At 38.5% G+C, this 17,780-nt stretch overlaps 1 protein-coding gene across 4 annotated transcripts in view; it reads right to left on the bottom strand.

The window, feature by feature from the left end:
* Positions 1–225: 225 nt before the first annotated feature.
* The window catches only part of NTNG1 (netrin G1), a 148,043-nt gene continuing 130,488 nt past the window's right edge, over positions 226–17,780 (bottom strand). For all 4 annotated transcript variants that reach the window (XM_030953903.1, XM_030953900.1, XM_030953902.1 and 1 more), the window contains one exon: positions 226–1,442. In XM_030953903.1, coding sequence (XP_030809763.1) covers positions 1,198–1,442 — 245 coding nt within the window. In that variant the 3' untranslated portion in view covers positions 226–1,197. The remainder of the gene's footprint in view (positions 1,443–17,780) is intronic.

Genomic DNA, 17,780 nt, shown 5'->3' with positions numbered 1-17,780 from the left:
AGCTTTTTCGAGGTTCAGATTTGATGAAATCTTCCTTGAGCAAATGATGCCCTTAACGTTTTAAGTTCACAAAGTAACAGCAGTAAAATTAAAGCGAGATTAGATTGCTGTGATGTAATTTCCACTTTTAAATCTGGGTTTCCTCCAGATACTGAATGGTAAAACCATAAACTTTTTTTGTTTGCTTTCTAAAAAGGCCTTAAGAAAGAGCAGTAAGTCATCCTGGAACTGTTTATGCAGGAATTTTTATTCTTTGAAATCTTCCAGTGTTAAAGCAACAAGAAAACATTTATAATGTCCTTTGGTGGAATCTTATTACACTTGTTATATATGTAAACTGATATTCTTTGATGCCAGCACGTTGCCCATACAGAGAAATCTCTGCACAATTAAATGAAAGGAAAAAGAAAAGGACTAAATAAAAAGTAATAGTTTTCTCTTACCTGATTAGAATTAAATACATTAATAAATTGTCTGGTAACACAAATAGGCAATAATACAAAAAATCTACATTGTACATTATTTCAAGAAAAATAACTTCATTTGAATACAAAAGGATAAATACACTTTTTGTCCTATAGCCACTCTTGTACAGTAGGTGAACACAGCATCTTACTGATGCAGTGCTGCTAAGGTATACAAGGATATGACTGGCTCGAGTTTTATTGAGGGGGCTGTTACACATGTGCATCACTAACATCAGACAAAGAAATCTTTCAACCAACAAGGGTTACAGAGCAACGTTCACTAAAGCACAGGTTGGAAAGGATTTGGGGACTGAAGCAGGCCAATATGGCAGCTTTTACAGATTTCCTTATACCCACAATGCACTGACAGCAAAGAATGCCTTGGTTCGGTCAGTCCACACACCGGGCGGAGGTACAGGAGCGCACCAGAGAGGAGTAGCGGATGTTGTTGGAGGTCTGGGCTGTCAAAGCCATGTCAGTCCCGCAGCCGATCGATGTGACAGAACAGGCGGCTGCCAGCGAGCCTCCAGTCAGAGGGGAGCAGTGTCCGCTCGCAGCCCTGTCCGTGACTGAGTGATATGGCTTAGTTCAGTTCGGCCTTCCTAGTTTGTACGTGGTTATTTTGACTGTGTTTTCCTTTAGGGATTCCAGTGGCGAACGCCGGGGTTCTGTCCCGTTTCCCGCGGCCCGTGGCCGTGCACAGTCTGGGTGCGAGGCCCCAGGCGCGGCCTCAGCAGCCGCGGGCCGCGCGGGCCGCGAGCAGCGCCAGCAGCGGCGGCAGGAGGAGCCGCGGGCCGGGCCCCGCTCCCGCCCGGCGCGGGGCCGAGCTGCGGCCGCCGCAGCCGCCCGGCTCCCGCTCGCAGCGCAGCTTCTCGCACAGGATGCCCGTGTAGGCCGGCGGGCACTGGCACCGCACGTTGTTGATGCAGGTCCCGCCGTTCTGGCAGTGCAGGAGCTCATTGTCACACACGTTCGCTGCAAGACAGCAGGGGAAGGGGGCACAGAACAGAGAGCCAGTGTAAGTTGGTTTTCAGCAGAAATTCACCAGAACCAGAACCGAGGCTCCACCTCCCTCCTCTTCCTGAGACACAAGATAACGGGCTCTGCTTTTTCTGCTTTTTCAAATACTAGGTTTTTTTTTTTTTTTCCCTTAAGGCTGTATTCTTGGAAAACCATCGGATTCACTTAACACCACTGACTACAGTATTGATTAATTTTATATGAAGGAGTATTTAATAATGAAATAATAAGAATTTTAATACGTGCCTTGTGCTAATGTCTGCGTCGTTATTACTGAACTGGAACTGTAGGTGGTGTGTGTTATTTGAAAGGGGCAATGTATCTAGAGCTTTTGGAAACCATGAACAGTGGTTAAAAATGCAATGTGGCTTTGCTGAAGTAAAAAGATCTGCATGAGAAGGAAGGTTTTATAATCGAGAACTGCATGTATTAATGATCTGAAAAAATTGTGCAAAAAAGATAAGACAAGCACAGGCAGGAAATTCAGCATGCTGTTGGATGGGGATTATATGGGACAGACATGTGGAAATAAAAGATAATGTTATTTCCATTATAGATCAAATATTTCATCCTAATTAGATTTGCTACTTTGGTACATGGCATCTTGAAGCTATCTTAGATATCTTAGATATTGTAGCCTGGTAATAACTTCAGAAATCAGATTTGACAAGGGAGTTAAGAGACAATAATACAGGCAAAACTTTTAGACATGCATAATACTATAGTATTTGAAAAGCTGACAGCTTTACTTTGTATTGCTTAATCTCAAGTCAAATATTTCATGGGTGAAAATGCAGAGGTACGAGCAACACACTAATTAAATGTGTCAATCTGTGTTTTATTTCAGATGATATCACTAGTATGATATGTGTTGGATTACAACCCTGCCTTTCACAGAAGCAATTTTAGTAAAGAACTTGCACCTATGATATAGGTAGAAGGTAACAGTAAAAGTTTTAACTTGGAGAATTAGGGAAAAGATTATTTGAGTAAGAAGCAGACTCAACATCATGTGATATTTATGTATACTTTAGCCTAAAATACTCAAAATAATTCAGAATAGAGAAAGTATTGTTAATTTTATCTTAAACATTACTGTTTATTGCTACAAAGAAGTACAGTTTTGCAAATATTAATTTAATTATTTTTAAAAGCAGTCCAAATATAATGAGAATTACAAATTAAATAGTTCAGGTTCGTAAGTGGTGTAGTTCTACATAAATCTGTACAATTTTGTGCACCACTAACCTCACTGGTAATCTTATCTGTCCTGGCTTTCTTTCAGAAAAACAATTTTCTCACCCTAGAAGGTCTCTCCAATAGCTGCTTTTGGATGTTCTGCACCCAAGTGGGCCAAATAATGCAGTATGTTGGCAACTTGTAGATGCCATTAAGAGGGACCAGTAAATCATTTTTTTACTGAGTCCTTTATCAGTCAAAGGTTCTTACTAAGAGCTATGGATTTATTATTGTTGTCCAGTTTCTGAATTGCAATGGAAAAAATTGAATAGTAAGGTACAACAACACATTTTGTTGATGATTCTATGTTTGAATTTCAGTGTTCTACTCATACATTAGAAAAAATGTGTAAGAAACAGTAAGTCCCCACCAAATAAATGTGATGAGTTTAACAACCCAGAAAATACCATGGTAACAGGCAGAAAAAATTAACTGCATTTTAATACAGTCAATATTTGCATTATATCTCTCATAGCTGAGGCTATGTATCTTTGAAGTTGACTTTATTATTTAAATCATATATATTTAGTCATCTCAATATGCAGAATCAAAGTTCTTTATCTGATGGTACAGCTACTGGATCTGCACGTTCTGGACTACTCACTGCTGGGATGCTTCCTACAGTTCAGGCAGTGAAAATTGTGAAGTATCTGCCCCATCAATACAGACCCTTGTTTGCCTTGACAAACTCAGTGGGAGTCAACAGTTCATTAAATGCCACTTCTTAACCAGCAAAGGAGATGTTTCACTTCACATTTTGCCTGGAATAATTTATCCAAATTTTCTCAAGTATTAAGTAAACGGTATTTTTTAAAATGTATTATAAAACAAATATCTTTCCTGCAAAATTTATTTTGCAGACTGTAGCCTGTTATTTGAAGAGGTCCTTAGCCCAGATCTGGTCTATAGTTACAGGTGGCTGAAGAGGTGTTTTGCTCTATGCTGGCTGTTCTGCCTGACACAAAATTCTGCCATCTACAAAATTCTGGATACAGTGTTATAGATGCTGATTTCTAAATCAGACCATTTCTTTCTCATTAGGAAGTTTTTGAAATGTGCTTAAAGAAGGGATGGATCAAAAACTTCATCATTATTCTTATATGAATGTTTTAAATGCTTCCCCACAGGAATGCAGGTATGATCTTGTATTGTCACAGCTTTCCTAATTTTGTGCTTTTAACTCTTTCTCTTGCACACAGACATGTATGCACATATATGTATCATGCAGATAGCAACTGTGAGCTGAAAGTTATAGAAAAAAATATCTGGAAATGTTATGAAATCCCATTATTTTTTGCCAATTTTGCTTTAATTTTATTCTGACCCACTCTAATACCATTTTCACCTTTCTGAAAATATGGTCATGATTACTTTCAAAACTTTATTATTGACTAATGATTATCTGAATGGCATCAGATACCAAGTTCTGACCAAAGAATGAAACATGGAGAAGTGACACAAGTAAAAGACCTAATTCTGAAATCATCACGTTGAAGACTATTAAGACCTGTGTGGCTCAACTAGCTGTGGGTTTGCTGGCAGATCCTCCTTACTTAGAAGCCAGAACACCAAACTGGTCACTTAAAAACCAAAACAGGAATCTCATTTGTTTTGGAGAGCTTTGCAGGCCTTTTTGAGGGATGTTTCTGAGCACAATCTGCTTCTGAGCATAGCCTCCAGATCTGTGCTACTGCATGAAGTGAAATATTTAAAGTAAACTAAAGAAAATTGTTTTAAAATTATTCTCATAATTCACCAATTTGCAATCTAACTATGGTCCAGTTATAGGATCCTTAAAAGACTTCACAAAGAAGGCACAACATGCCTTGCCATATGTCACAAACTATTCGTGATCTTTAATTGCAATGTTAATGAATTTGGCAATGGAATAAAAAAGGAAAACAAGGGAAAAATACCCATCTTTGAGCCAGCTCAAGGGATAGTCTTTGCCTGTCATAAATGTGCTAGTGTTTCATAGAATTTATATTGGGTATTAAATGAAATATTGTGAGTAACACATCTGTTTGACAAATTACTACTTTCCTCTTAAATGTTCAAATCTGAATAATACATGAAAATTCCCAAGTCTCTCCAAAACTCAACTTTAATATCTTTGCAGCTTCTTGAAAGAAAAGAGTTAGACAGCTCTGGCTGATTGTAGTTCTGAGGCAACAACAGAGACAGAGAAGAAGAAATGCAGGGATTGCTCTCTTCAGTCTGGAGGGGCACCTCAGGCACAGCCTTGTGCTCTTGGCTTAAGGACCTTCTGTTGCTGTGTCTGGGCAGCTGCAGAGCACATGCCCAGGGCCGTAGGTCTGCCTGCTGCCCAGGGCTTTAGGTTCTGCCTGCTGCCCAGACAGAACAACAAGATGCTACAGAGCTTAAATACAGTTTCTTCTACACTTCTCTCTTTCCCAAAGGCCATCCAAGAGGGAAGAAAATAATTTCTACCTTTCTTTGTGCTACCTTAGTTTTTGTACAGCTTGCCTACAGTAGCATCTTGTTCAGGTGGGACAGGCTATTGACACATTTTTTGAGCTGGGATAGATGGTATTCTCTTTCTGCATCAAAATCAGGATTTATGATGAAATATTCTTTGTGGGAACAAATAAAGATCATTAATGACAAAGTCACAGAAAGAAAAATTTTTATGATAGGTCCTTGCTTGCTTTCTTGAATTCTTAAGACTTAAATTTCAAACAATGTTTTCTACGCTCGCTTCTATCACTATTTTCCTTCAGTGTGCACCTTTTGTCACATCATTTGTTACAGACTTCTCTCTCCCTCTCTCTCTTTTTAAAACCATCCCTTCACTTTCCTCCTTTTTGTCTCCCAGATCATGAGTATCACAGTCCCTGGACAGGTTGCTGGGTTGACAGCTCTGAATATATTACACAACATATTTGTCTTTTCTAAAGCACTGATGCAAGCTTTGCCCTGACTTCTGCTGCAGTGAATTTTCCATACTGTTTGTCAGTGGTTTTTGTTACTGGCACCACCGAATTTTTGACCTTGGATTCCATCCATTGTTCATAATTTTGAGAGCATGCAGGTCTCATGGCTGAAGAAATTATTCTTGGCTGTTTTTTTCTCTAATGCATTTGTTGCCTTGGTACTTCCTATTTAGTAAAGAATATTACTTGAACTCATGAATGAGGAAGATTTCAGCACACATGCTGACAGAATATTCTGTCTGTGCATAAGTGAGTAAAAACCCTGTATAGTGAAACCCATGTTTTCAGTAATGATGTTTATAGGTAGCTCCAACATATGCAGTGGCTGTCTATATATAGACACTGAACAGCACATTGAAATGCCATGAAAAAATTGGGAGGTTTCATCTCACTGCATAAATAAGTACAGTAAATCCAGGCCAAGCACAAGCGATTTCTTGTCAAATGCAGAATTAGTTCCTGTGAATACTACGAGGAGCCTGTAACTAACATGCATTATTCTCTAAATCTGTGATCATTTAATCAATAAATGGTAAAAACAATCTCAAAATAGAAAAGAAATTGCAGTGAATGAAGCTTGTGTGTATGCCTAATAAGAATGTGAGCATCTGCACATACATATATAGCTAGAAAACCTCTGCAGCTGTGACCGTATTAGCAACATTTCCCCCACAATTTGTCAAATAGGAAGAAATGGAATTGGGGAATGCAAGACTTAGTCTCATTTGAATGCAAAGGTGTGAAATTCTTTCCAGTTGTACCCAGTTGCATGTTCCAGTTGAACATAAGTGACTGCAATCAAAATATTTCAAATTGCCACGGTCAGCAATGAATACCTTCAGTGTTTGGGAAAAAATCCTGAAAATACAATATATAATTGTGTATAATAATACAATATGTACTTGCTGTGTGTTGAAGATCTCTATGTGGAATTCCACTGACTCATGAGATCTCACCCATGCAGCACAGATGTCAGGTAAGAGGATGTAAGGGCATGGGGAAAACAGTAGTCAGGCTTCTCCTGAAAGGTTACAGCTGCTGCTGTTACAGTTCGTGTTGCACAGCAGATGACAATACTTCAGGTTTTTATAGCTTAAGTATAAAAGTTGAATAACCAGTGAGTAATAACTGAGGTGAAGGCTTTGTCACTGAGATGTCTTCCCCTGCCTGTCTTCCAATTAGAAGTACTCATTTTACTTATTTTATTTAATGTTTAGAATTTAATTTATTGTTACCGTTTACATTACAGCCAAACAGCTTTAAAATGTTTTACTACTGTGAATATGTGTCAGTGTTGATCAGACTTCTTCAGTGCTTTGAATCCACAAACATACCTGATATGAAAAACAGCTACTGTTCTTATAAATGAGATATTCATAATAATTTCTTTGTTTGGAAGTGACACTAATTCAACATTTGCTGTAGTAGTAAAACTATCTTAGAATACTATCAAGACAAGGTAGATGCTTTGATAGCATGAAAATAAAGCTGCTTTGCACTTATCTACCAAAGCACATTCTTAAGCTAAGACAAAATAAATCACTGCAGACAAGTACAAGCCTAAAGCATATCTTACTGTGTCAAAATTATGGTCACAAAATGACAAACATTAATACAAAGATCTCTGGTGCAAAGTTGAAACAATGTTGTAATTAATTATACTGCCAGCAATACAAGGAAATAAACATTGACCAAGTGAGAGTCGTTTCTAAAGGCAGACATCTCCATCTTGACTTGTCTTAGAAATGCCTGTTAGAAGCACAATTGAAATGACACTTGATTTTTTATCAAACCACTTTTATTAAGTTATCAGAGAGTAAATGAATAGGGGAGTAATGGAGATACTGTGTTCACTCAAAATTCCAGTAGAATTTTTAGATTGTTTGCCTACATATAATTTCTGTTTTTTTCTGCACAACAGGCAGTTCAAAGCCAAGCCAGTTCTAATAAAATTGCAGGCAAAGTCTTCAGAGTTTCTACAAGAACATGTAGCTATTACTCAGAGGTCTGCCCAGCACACAGCCAGAGAATGGATGGTGATTCCTCTCTCCTGCAAATAGGCAGTAATTTATCCTAGCATCCACATGGGTAAGCTTAGTTGATTATCTCTCGCCACTGAAAGTGCAAAATCCTGTACAGAATATGTGGGGGTTTTTAACCATGGTATGAGGATAGCAGAGGTAGAAAGTTACTGTTTTTCACAGGTTGTGTCTGTGCTTTCTCATTTTTCATCTCTATTCTTAATCTAAAATCCTTGGGTTTAATTAATAAAAAATAATGAGAAGAAATACATCTACCCTGTCACAAGGACACGAGGAAAAACTGAATTTTGGAATTGATACTCATACATGATAGCCATAGTAGCTTTGGTAAAACTACACATGATTGTGTATTAAGATGGATGAAAACAAATCCAGATTTAGTTACCTAAGAATTATAGTTGAACTAATACCTTTCAATCTTCCTTGGTTTCAGGAAATGAATGATTTAACCTTTCAATTTTCCCATTTTGATGGTTCCAGTTTCATACTTGTACAAAAGAGGATGATTCCCAAAGTGGGGGAAGAAAAATTTCCCTATTCTTTTTATTGCTTTGCTTATAAAGGAGCACCACTGAATTGGTATGACCCTGATCATACTTTAGGGTAATCTCAGGAGAGCAATAAACTACATATCAGCTTTAGTTGCTCAGAAGGGACTACATGCCCCTATCATTCATATTTCACTTACAAAGCTGTAAGCTGCAGTGCCATTATTCCTCTCTGCCTGGAGAAAAATGAACATTCTTACATGACCTGTCTTCTCTTCCCTTAACTAGGAAAAGAAGCAGTTATAACTCCAGAGCTGTTGTTGGTTTGTTTATTTTTTTCTATTGCAAACAGTAAGGGCAGTGTTTAGATGCAGCCACTATCAGTAAAACTGGTTAAGCACAAAAAGTGCTCGGATGCAAAAGATGAAATCATCAAAAGGCCCTATGAATTGGGGGATGGAATTTGGTTCTCTAAATATGAGCAGCTACTGCCATTAGCTTTCCAAAGTCATTTCAGAGGTGAACATGGAGCTGGCAGGTGTGTCCAGGGGCTCTGGGAGCTGTAACTGGGGAGCAGTGCTGCCAGGGGCTCTGGGAGCTGTAACTGGGGAGCAGTTGGGGCCTGAGGTAACTGGAGCGGTGCGGGGCTCTGGGAGCTGTAACTGGGGAGCAGTGCTGCCAGGGGCTCTGGGAGCTGTAACTGGGGAGCAGTGCTGCCAGGGGCTCTGGGAGCTGTAACTGGGGAGCAGTGCTGCCAGGGGCTCTGGGAGCTGTAACTGGGGAGCTCTAACTGGAGAGCAGTGCTGCCAGGGGTTCCTGGGCCCTGCTCTGCTGGCAGCCTCTGCCTGCTGCAGCTTCCCACCTGAGGCAGAGCTTCCCTGCTCCAGCTGAGCCCTGCAGGCTGTGCCTGACCCCGTGGCTGGCACTGGAGCTGCTCTGCTCCCTTGGCCTGGGGGATTGTGTGCAGGGAAACTCCTGTCCTGCTGTCCCTCACCCCTCCTGTCCTGCTCCTGGCTCGTTTGGGAGCGCCCAGCTGCTGCTGCTCCTGAGACATCTATGGCCACTTCAGTCCTGTCCAAAGGGCTGGCAGGGTGGCCTTGCCTGCACAGCAGCATTTTCTGCTTCATGTGCAACAACAGGATTTTCTTGGAACTTGATTTTCCCAAGACTTATGAAACAGACCTGCAACAAGTATTGCTTTTACAGAGCACAAAACCACAGGAGAAAGTCTGGAAAACAAACCAAAGCAGGATCTTGCGAAGGTCAGCAATTCAGATACATGATTATGAATTATATAAAAGGCTGAATGTTCCTGCATCCTTGGCTGCTAAGGTGTTTGATTTGGAATAGTGTTATGGGCACAAAAGAATGCAAAGAATTTGTCTTTGTTTGCAGAGAAAATAGTTTCTCTTTTGGCTATTCTTCCCAGTGAACACTACACTGAAGGCTTTGAAAATCCATTAAATAGCCCCAAACACTTGTTACTGTATTTGGCAGCAAAACCAGGCAAGATAATCACAACTGAAAATACTTCCCCAATGGTTTAGGGCATTAGAATCATTTTAGTAAGCATTTTCCTAAATTTTTTTAGGGAAGGGGTAAAAGAGAGTGACACAATGTGTTGTTGGTGGCTTCTATTAATAATTACTACTATCCTAAATTTATTTGTGATCTAAAATAATTTGTAAGTTGCAAACTTTCTTCTCACTACTTTGGCTGAAAGCCAATTGCATGGAAGCTTTGGAACAATTGGTAAAAAAACTACTGGAAATCTGTTATGATCAACTTCTAAACTACATAAAACCAGCATTTGTAATGGAAACACCAACAATCTTTAATGCACTGTAGTAATTATCAAGGGTATTAAAGTGGGATGGGTATGTAACTAAACGGAAGTGTTATCAACTCTTTTACAGTGACCACAAGGAAAGGTAAACCCAAGCTTGTATTTGCATGTCATTATATATTCCTTCTGTGTCCATTTGCCAAAAGAAAGGTTTAAGATATCAGGACAGTGTTCTCCTACAGGAGACCACAAGAGTGTGCAAAGTTAATGGTGCAGAATCTCTCAGGAGATGAACATTCTGAATTTATTGAACATCAGTTAGAAGGCAAAGGTAAAACATTTGCATAATTCCTACAACATGTTTGAAGTGAGGGATGGGGTTTTTTGTTCAAGTAACAATGCTGTGAATCAGGAGATCTTTCTGAATGAATCTACATTGATTTATTGTTTTGAGTGTGAATGAAATGCTGCAGAGTGCTTTTGCTGAGCCAGCTTTAGAATGGGGATAAAACCACTTCCCTATAGGTGTCAAAGCTATTCAGAGTCAAACTTCTTATTGCAAATGAACAATGGGGAAGTTGATGCCAAGGTAAGTCCAATGAGTTGCCTGTGCAAACAAAAGAAGGGAATGATGCAGGTCCTGTGAATTCCTGCTCTATTTATTACGTTGCACTGCTGATTAGATAAATGCAACAGCAGAGTTGATTATTGTTTCCAGGGGAGTTTGCTGACAGTCAGCTTTAAAAAGGTTTCTAAACTGTGCAGTTTAAAAAAGGACTATGCAATCTTGTCCAATTGTCATATGTGATTGCATAAGATGATTAAATACTCTGACAATCTCAAATACCAATGTTGTGTATTGTATCTCCTTCTAATCTCACCTATCAGAACTTCAGCTGCTTCATATTCATACATAAGGTACACAGTAAAGATATGCAAATCTTTTATCCACTCTGCTTCATCTGACCTATAAAAATATTACCTGTTATTGTCTATTTTTGTATGACATTAAAATTAAAAAATGAATTCAACAGGCAGATTTTTATATCCTAATTCCTGTCTGAGATATACCAGATGATAACGTGCTCTGTTGTGAGAGGGATTTTAATTGGTGCAATGCTTTACTTTTCCACTCTTTTCATCAGAATACCAATAAGATGATTCAAACAGCTGGCATATAGCACTCTGCAAAAATAAGAATGAATAAATTAATGTATCAAATAATTAAAGCTATTAGTTGCTTCATGCTAGTTTTCATCAACAATATTTATTGCTGCACACAGACTTGCTTGGGGTTATCACTGTGCATTTATCTTCATGACAGAGCAACCATTAGATGGGAAACCCCAGATAACAGCTCCTTTCTTTGCAATCTTCTTCAGGCACACCAGTTTTTCTGCAGTATTTTACCAGGTGTAACCAATGTCACAGTCTTAGACAGTGTTTTTTTACCTGAAAACATTTAAAAAACTGACTTATCACACACTTCAACAAAAATGTCTGAAAGATGTCATTATTATACACCAGCCAATAGAGCTGAAGCAGGCATACAGGCAACCTACAGATTTTTCACAATATTGATATGCAGGCTACCACTAATAAGTTGTTTCAACAGCAACAGAATTATATTGATCTGTTAAAATCAACTTTAAAGTTTTTCTATAATGTAGAAAAAGATCTGAATAAACACAGACCTGTCTTAGAGAGTACATAGCATGGTTTGTTTGGGATAGTGTCTGAAAAGTTCTTTCTATCAGCATACCAACTAAAGATAATGTCTCTAAACATGGATGTTGATATTGCTTACGATGACAAAGTGTTGAGATAATTCAGGATATTAAAAAGACCAGAGTTTTATTCTCATGAGCAAGAGCTGTTTCCCTGTGAGCTTTATATGGTGTTAGCATTACTTTTGGCATGCTGATTAATATACTTATATTTCTGTTTATCAATTGTGATGCACGAAGGTGTTAAAATTTAATTACTAATGAAGACTGGAATAATCTGGGATCCTTGAGGAATAGATAACTTCCAAATGTGATTTCACTTCAAAGTGCTTTCCTTATTTTGTTTAAAATTATTTTCTCCAATGTTAATTTGTCGAGTCATGCCAAGAGTTGAAAAATACCAAGGATATCTCCATTAATTGTGATCTAATAAATTACTGTAGATAGTGTGCTAGATATTTCTAAAGATATATTGTATCAATAGCTTTAAATCTAATGATGGAAAGAAGTAGTTGTGTTACTTAAAAAGCCTTCCACCTGCATTTAAGGCTGAGAAATGAAGGCCTCAATCATTTTCTCCCGTTCCTGAGAGTCTGTGTGTACAGCAATGTCACAAACCTCTGGCTTGGAAAAAGAGGGGTCACACAAAACCTGCTCAATTTTTATGAAAATGGACTTTTAGAATGCACTTTTAAAACATCGTGTCTGAGTATATTTCTTTTAAAACTCTCAGTGAAAAAGGAGACAAATTTCTGCACAACAGAACTGGGATGGTGATTAATCTGTATTTCCTGGCAAGTTTATCTCATTGGGTCCAGTCCTGTCATCTGCCCCAGAGAACCCTCTACATTACATATGAGATCTCACAGCTCCTATCATGTTTGTCCTTCTCTTCCAGCAGTGATGGCAATGGAAATCTGGCCGTTCAGATCCCAGCTCCCTGAGAACTCTGTATTCCTTGACATTGACTCCTATGGCAAGAGGGGATTTGCAACACACCTGTGCTGCTGGCTGCATGTGCTAGTGGAGGGCAAGGAGAGGCTGTCATTCCAGGTAGGATGAATTTTTATAGGCCTTGGAGCCTTGTGAGGGGCAAACAGCAATGGAGCCGCCTCCTGCTCCATGGAACCCCAAGGCAAGCAGGGCCAGCCAGCACACAGTGCCTGCTCAGGTTTCAAACACAGCCCAGAGTGTAGTGAGGGTATGACAGGAGTGTGAAAGGCAAAGGTTTTCTGCTGTGAGACAGCATTTCTGAAGTGGTAACATGGCAGATCTGAGTGGGATGCTGGATTTCTGGAGACTGCCAGAAGCTACAAAACGAGTAGCTGTTTAGCTAAAACAGCAGGAGGAGTGCTGAAGGGAAGTAGTTGGAACTGGAACAGTTTTGGAGAGGGGTTTGGGTTAAAGCCAGGGTGGGTAGGAGTAGGTGAGGGAGGTGCTCAACATATCTTAGCTGGCTCAATGTTTTGTATTTGCAAAACACTCAGGGTCCTTCTAATGGTGCAGTGCAGCGTGGGCTGCAGCATCATCACTAAGTTGTCATGTTGCCACTGAATAAAAGATAACTGGAGTACACTTCTCAAAGTGTCTTTGCACTTTGTTTTACATCAGTAATGGTTTAGCATGAACTAGCAAAGCTCTCAGGTCATTGCAGAAAAATTATTGCAGGATATGGCTTTATTTTGGCTGGTGGTGTAAATCTTGACCCAAATTTTCATACCTTTGCAGAAGTTATGCAGTGTACATGTCACCTTTCATATTTCTCCCCAGTTGTGTACCAAAGGGCACGTGTGCAAAGGTAATTGGAAGCATTTCAAAGCATCCAGCTCAATTTTTGAGATGTTTATGTTGCAGTATGTTGCAGTATGCTGCTGTAATCTGTCTCTAAGATATGTGGAATAGGATGCTCTTTCTGAGAGTGGAAGCCTCCTTGCAGAGAGCTGTGCTTTGCTGCATAATGTCAACATAATGGAGCTGATTTAAGGATGCTATGCTTGCCTTCAAGATGAATTTCCTTGCACTAGCAAGCCCCAGTTTAAATCTCATTGTGGGATTCTCCTGTTCCTGAAATCAGTAGGAAGTAAGTTAGGTTTTTGAATTTTGTGAGAGTAATTTGTCTGCCTTAGATGCTAGTCACTGCTTATTGCCTCATGATCAAAATGCAGCTACAGCTCTTTCAGCTGCATGTGATGAAACTGTTCATACTCCTTGGAAATGAAATTCTAAATTCTTCAAGGTAAGAGTCCTATTTCAAGGATCCTTTGGCTTAAACAGCAAGTTGAATTCCCATTTAAAGTATGTGTACCATTCAGAGCTCAGTGGTGCAGCATCTCATGAACAGAAGACCCTACTGAACTGTCTCCCATGGACTGCTATTCTGTACTGAGGACACTGGAGTTTGTTCTTCCTGCACTTGTCAGTGTATTTGGGGACTGGGTTAGTGCATGTGGGAACAAACCTAGCAGCTCTTTATTTTAGCTCTTCTGTGCCTCTGATCTGTAGCTGCTTGGTGCTGCTTCTTAAGGCTCACCTAAACACCTATTAAAGGGAGAATTCCTCCTCCACAGAGATTATGGCTGAACTCCTTATAACCTAGAGGTTTCAAAGGGCAAGAATAGATCCTTGGGTCTACTGGAAAAGGTTTCAAATTTAAGCAGGAAAAAGAGTTAAAACAGAGGTTAGTTAGATGCTGGTTCCATGAGCTGGAACAATGTTTTGGGTTATCCACAGAGAGATTTGTAGATCTGGAAAATACAGATAAATATCTAAAAAGTGTGAAAGATTTGGAAAACTATTCCACTCAGTCTCTAGAAATGGAGTAAACTGATCTACAGACAAGTGCAAATCAAAATACTGGCTCTAGATTCAGCCAGTGGCATCAGTGCAGCTGTTACTACGTGGCTTTCCATGTCCATCAGAACAAAAAGACAGCCAAGTCATTGGCAAGAAGAAAAAAAGGCATATCAAGAAGTACCTATCCAAGATGTAGTTATAAAAATGCAACTAAATTTTGGGTATAACACTTTAATCATCCTGAACCTCAGCTGCCTATTGACATCAGTGATGTTAATGAACACAGTCCCTTTAATATAATTATTTCAAGTTGATTTCAGATACAAGTAGTCTTCTATAGAAATTAATTGCCAACAACTGAATTGTGATCAAACTCTTCCCCCTTCTCTGTAACATCTTTAAACTTCCAGCACTGTCACTTCTCACCTGATGATTACAGGTAACAATTGTATTAACAATTTAATTATTCACTTTAGAAGCTAAGGTAATTATAAGGAGCTTGGATTCTACCAGAAGTAGTTTTAAATGATTTTACCATTGACTGCAGTCCAACATTAGAGAAGAACAGGCCATAATCACCAAAACCATATCTCAAAATTATGTAGTGTTGGGAGAAATTGAAAGAGCAATGCTGTTAATATTTTACTGAACATCATGGTACTTTTGTATGGGCTATGAGTCCCCTCTAAATTTATACTGTAAATCCTGTAAAGCTCTATTCACTTTCACAGTGAATTTGTGCTATAAAAGCTGGTAGTCAAAGATCTGACAAAAAGCCGGACTGACATTTATGAGATCAAGCTTTTGTTCCTGATTTTATCATATCCATGTCCCTTGTCAAAATCTTTCCTTGCATGCTTAACCTGAAGAGAAATTTGAAATAGCTGGAAGGGCTGGTCCATGTCTCAGGTGTATGGATCTGGGAGAAGATGATCATGCAAACACTTATTAGAGAGAAATGTGAGGAAAAGCTAAAGGGGCAGAATGTTTGCAGGTGGTTTGGTGAGCTGGTTGTATTTGAGATGCAGAGTAAAGTGAGTATCAAAAAACCCCCAAACCTATTTAAAAAAAATTCTTATAAAAATTACATTGTTAGCAGCAGATGAAAAAACTCTATAAGAAAATACATTTACAAAGGGTAAAGAAAAACAGTGCAGTTATGATGAAATGGAGGAAAAAAGAGTACACATTCTCACAACTGAGCTGTAAGAACAGGTTAAAGTACCACGGTAGGCCAGAAATGATTGAGAAATTTAGTAAAGTCATAAAAATTAGCCATTAATATTTTTTTTAAACATAAGAGAAGCCAGGCCTTCTAGAAAGGCTGTAGGGCAAATAAGTGTTTTGTAAGGTAGGGAAGGGAAAAATCTATTAACACTGGAAGAGCTTTGGGAGGTTACCAGACTCCTGCCTGTGGTGATGGGGGCATGTTCTGGAGGTGTGTCTGAAAGTTTATACAAACCATTATTTAAAAATGGAAGTCTGTTGCACCAGACCACCAGAAGCAAATATTACTGCTGAGAATTTTTAAAAAAATGCAGAAATAACATTTTCACTGCTACCTGTGATTTTTCTGATTTAATTTTTCTCATTTTCAGGATGGGCTTGATTAACTACAAAAAACGACCTGTGGCAGGTGTGATTTTTATAAAGATTTTCATGGAAATGGAGAGGAACTAGAGACTGGAAATCAGAACTTCTGCAGCAGGCAAGTTAATAGAAATTGTGATGAAGAACAGAATTAACAGTTAGATGAGTGAACATGATGAATATGAAAGAGAGAAATAATAATGTACAAACATAGTAAAGGATTTTTTTAAGTAATCAGATAAGTATATGGATGCAAAAGATGGGGTTGACAATGTATCTTACTCTACAAAAAGCATTTTCCAAGATGCCTCAGCAAGGATTTTTGTTTTTTCCTTTTAATTTACTTTTTTCTTTATGGAATAATTAAAGCTTGAATAACAAGAAGCAGCCTAAGAATAGATGGCAGGAACTACTAATCAGTCTTATGAGGACTCAGACATATAGAATTCTGCTAGAAAATGGAACGAAGCATGGTGTAATAAATTTGCTTAGACTACAAATATATTGTGGCTATAAAGACCTTCAGAAGAATTTCTAAGGTGTGGGTGACAGAAATTAAGTGTTCAAAAGTAAAGTATTCCCACAGATACTTGGCTTTACCATTTAGAAAAGGCACCCTAAGAGTTTTTCAGGGTGTTTTATTGAAGATTTTGACTTAATGCTCTTCATCAGTCAGAAAGGCAAATAGATTATTGAATTTTTCAAGACAGGAAAAAGAGTGAAGTGGAAACACCACAATGTCACTACATAGCTTCATGATGTGCCCATCTCTTGAACACTGCATGAAGTCTGGATATTGAAAAGATGTATATATATGTAGTACTACCATAAAAGGTAGAATGAAAAGCTGTCACAGCTATAAGCAGGCCATATAAAAGAAGAGATTAAATAGATTATGTTTCTTCAGTGTAAGAAAGGGAAGACAGATTGAAGAAAAATAAAATATATGTCTTTAAAATCACAGATGTTATGGAAAAGGTGAATTGGAAATGATTATTCATTTATTCTTCCTCTCAGGAACCAAGAAGGAATAACCAACCAGTTAAACAAAGATATTTAATTACTGTTGTTGTTGTGAACTTGTACCCAGAACATTTGGATAACAAAAATATGAATGCCTCAAGAAGTTATTAGGCAAATGAGTGGCTGAGAGACTCACTGAGACCAATTAAATGTGAAGATACTGATGAATTCTTTGACTGAGAAAATCTGTAAGCTGCACCTTCCAGCAGCTGGATGCCTCTGCTGCCTGAAGCTCATACAGCCTGCAAGTGTCACACAGAGGGCACTGGTCCAGCTCAGAACACCTTTAGTTTCTATTGTGAGGTGTTCCATTGCGTACAAGCATGCAAGCATGAAGATAAACACGACTCACAGGAGTGAAAGGTTTTGAAGACTAGCTCTAAAATGAACCAGGTAAAATGGTCAGAAAATAGGGTTAAATGGGAACTGGGAAAATGCAAAAAGGTACTTCTGTTAAATGTTTTAGTTAAGAGCTCAGATCTTGAAAAGTCTTGATTAGATTCAGAAATTCTTTGCTGAAGCACTCAATTTATTGATACTAAATAATAACACCCTTAGTTTGACTAAATTTCGTTAAACCTTCAGTCTGATTTTTTTTAACCTCACCTGTACAGATTACTTATAACAAACACTATCAGGTAATCAAGACAT

This window comes from Camarhynchus parvulus, chromosome 8 (assembly GCF_901933205.1).
Source record: "Camarhynchus parvulus chromosome 8, STF_HiC, whole genome shotgun sequence".
Classification (NCBI taxonomy): domain Eukaryota; kingdom Metazoa; phylum Chordata; class Aves; order Passeriformes; family Thraupidae; genus Camarhynchus; species Camarhynchus parvulus.
Note: the sequence above shows the minus strand (reverse complement) of the source record. Positions and strands in the feature narration are given on the sequence as shown.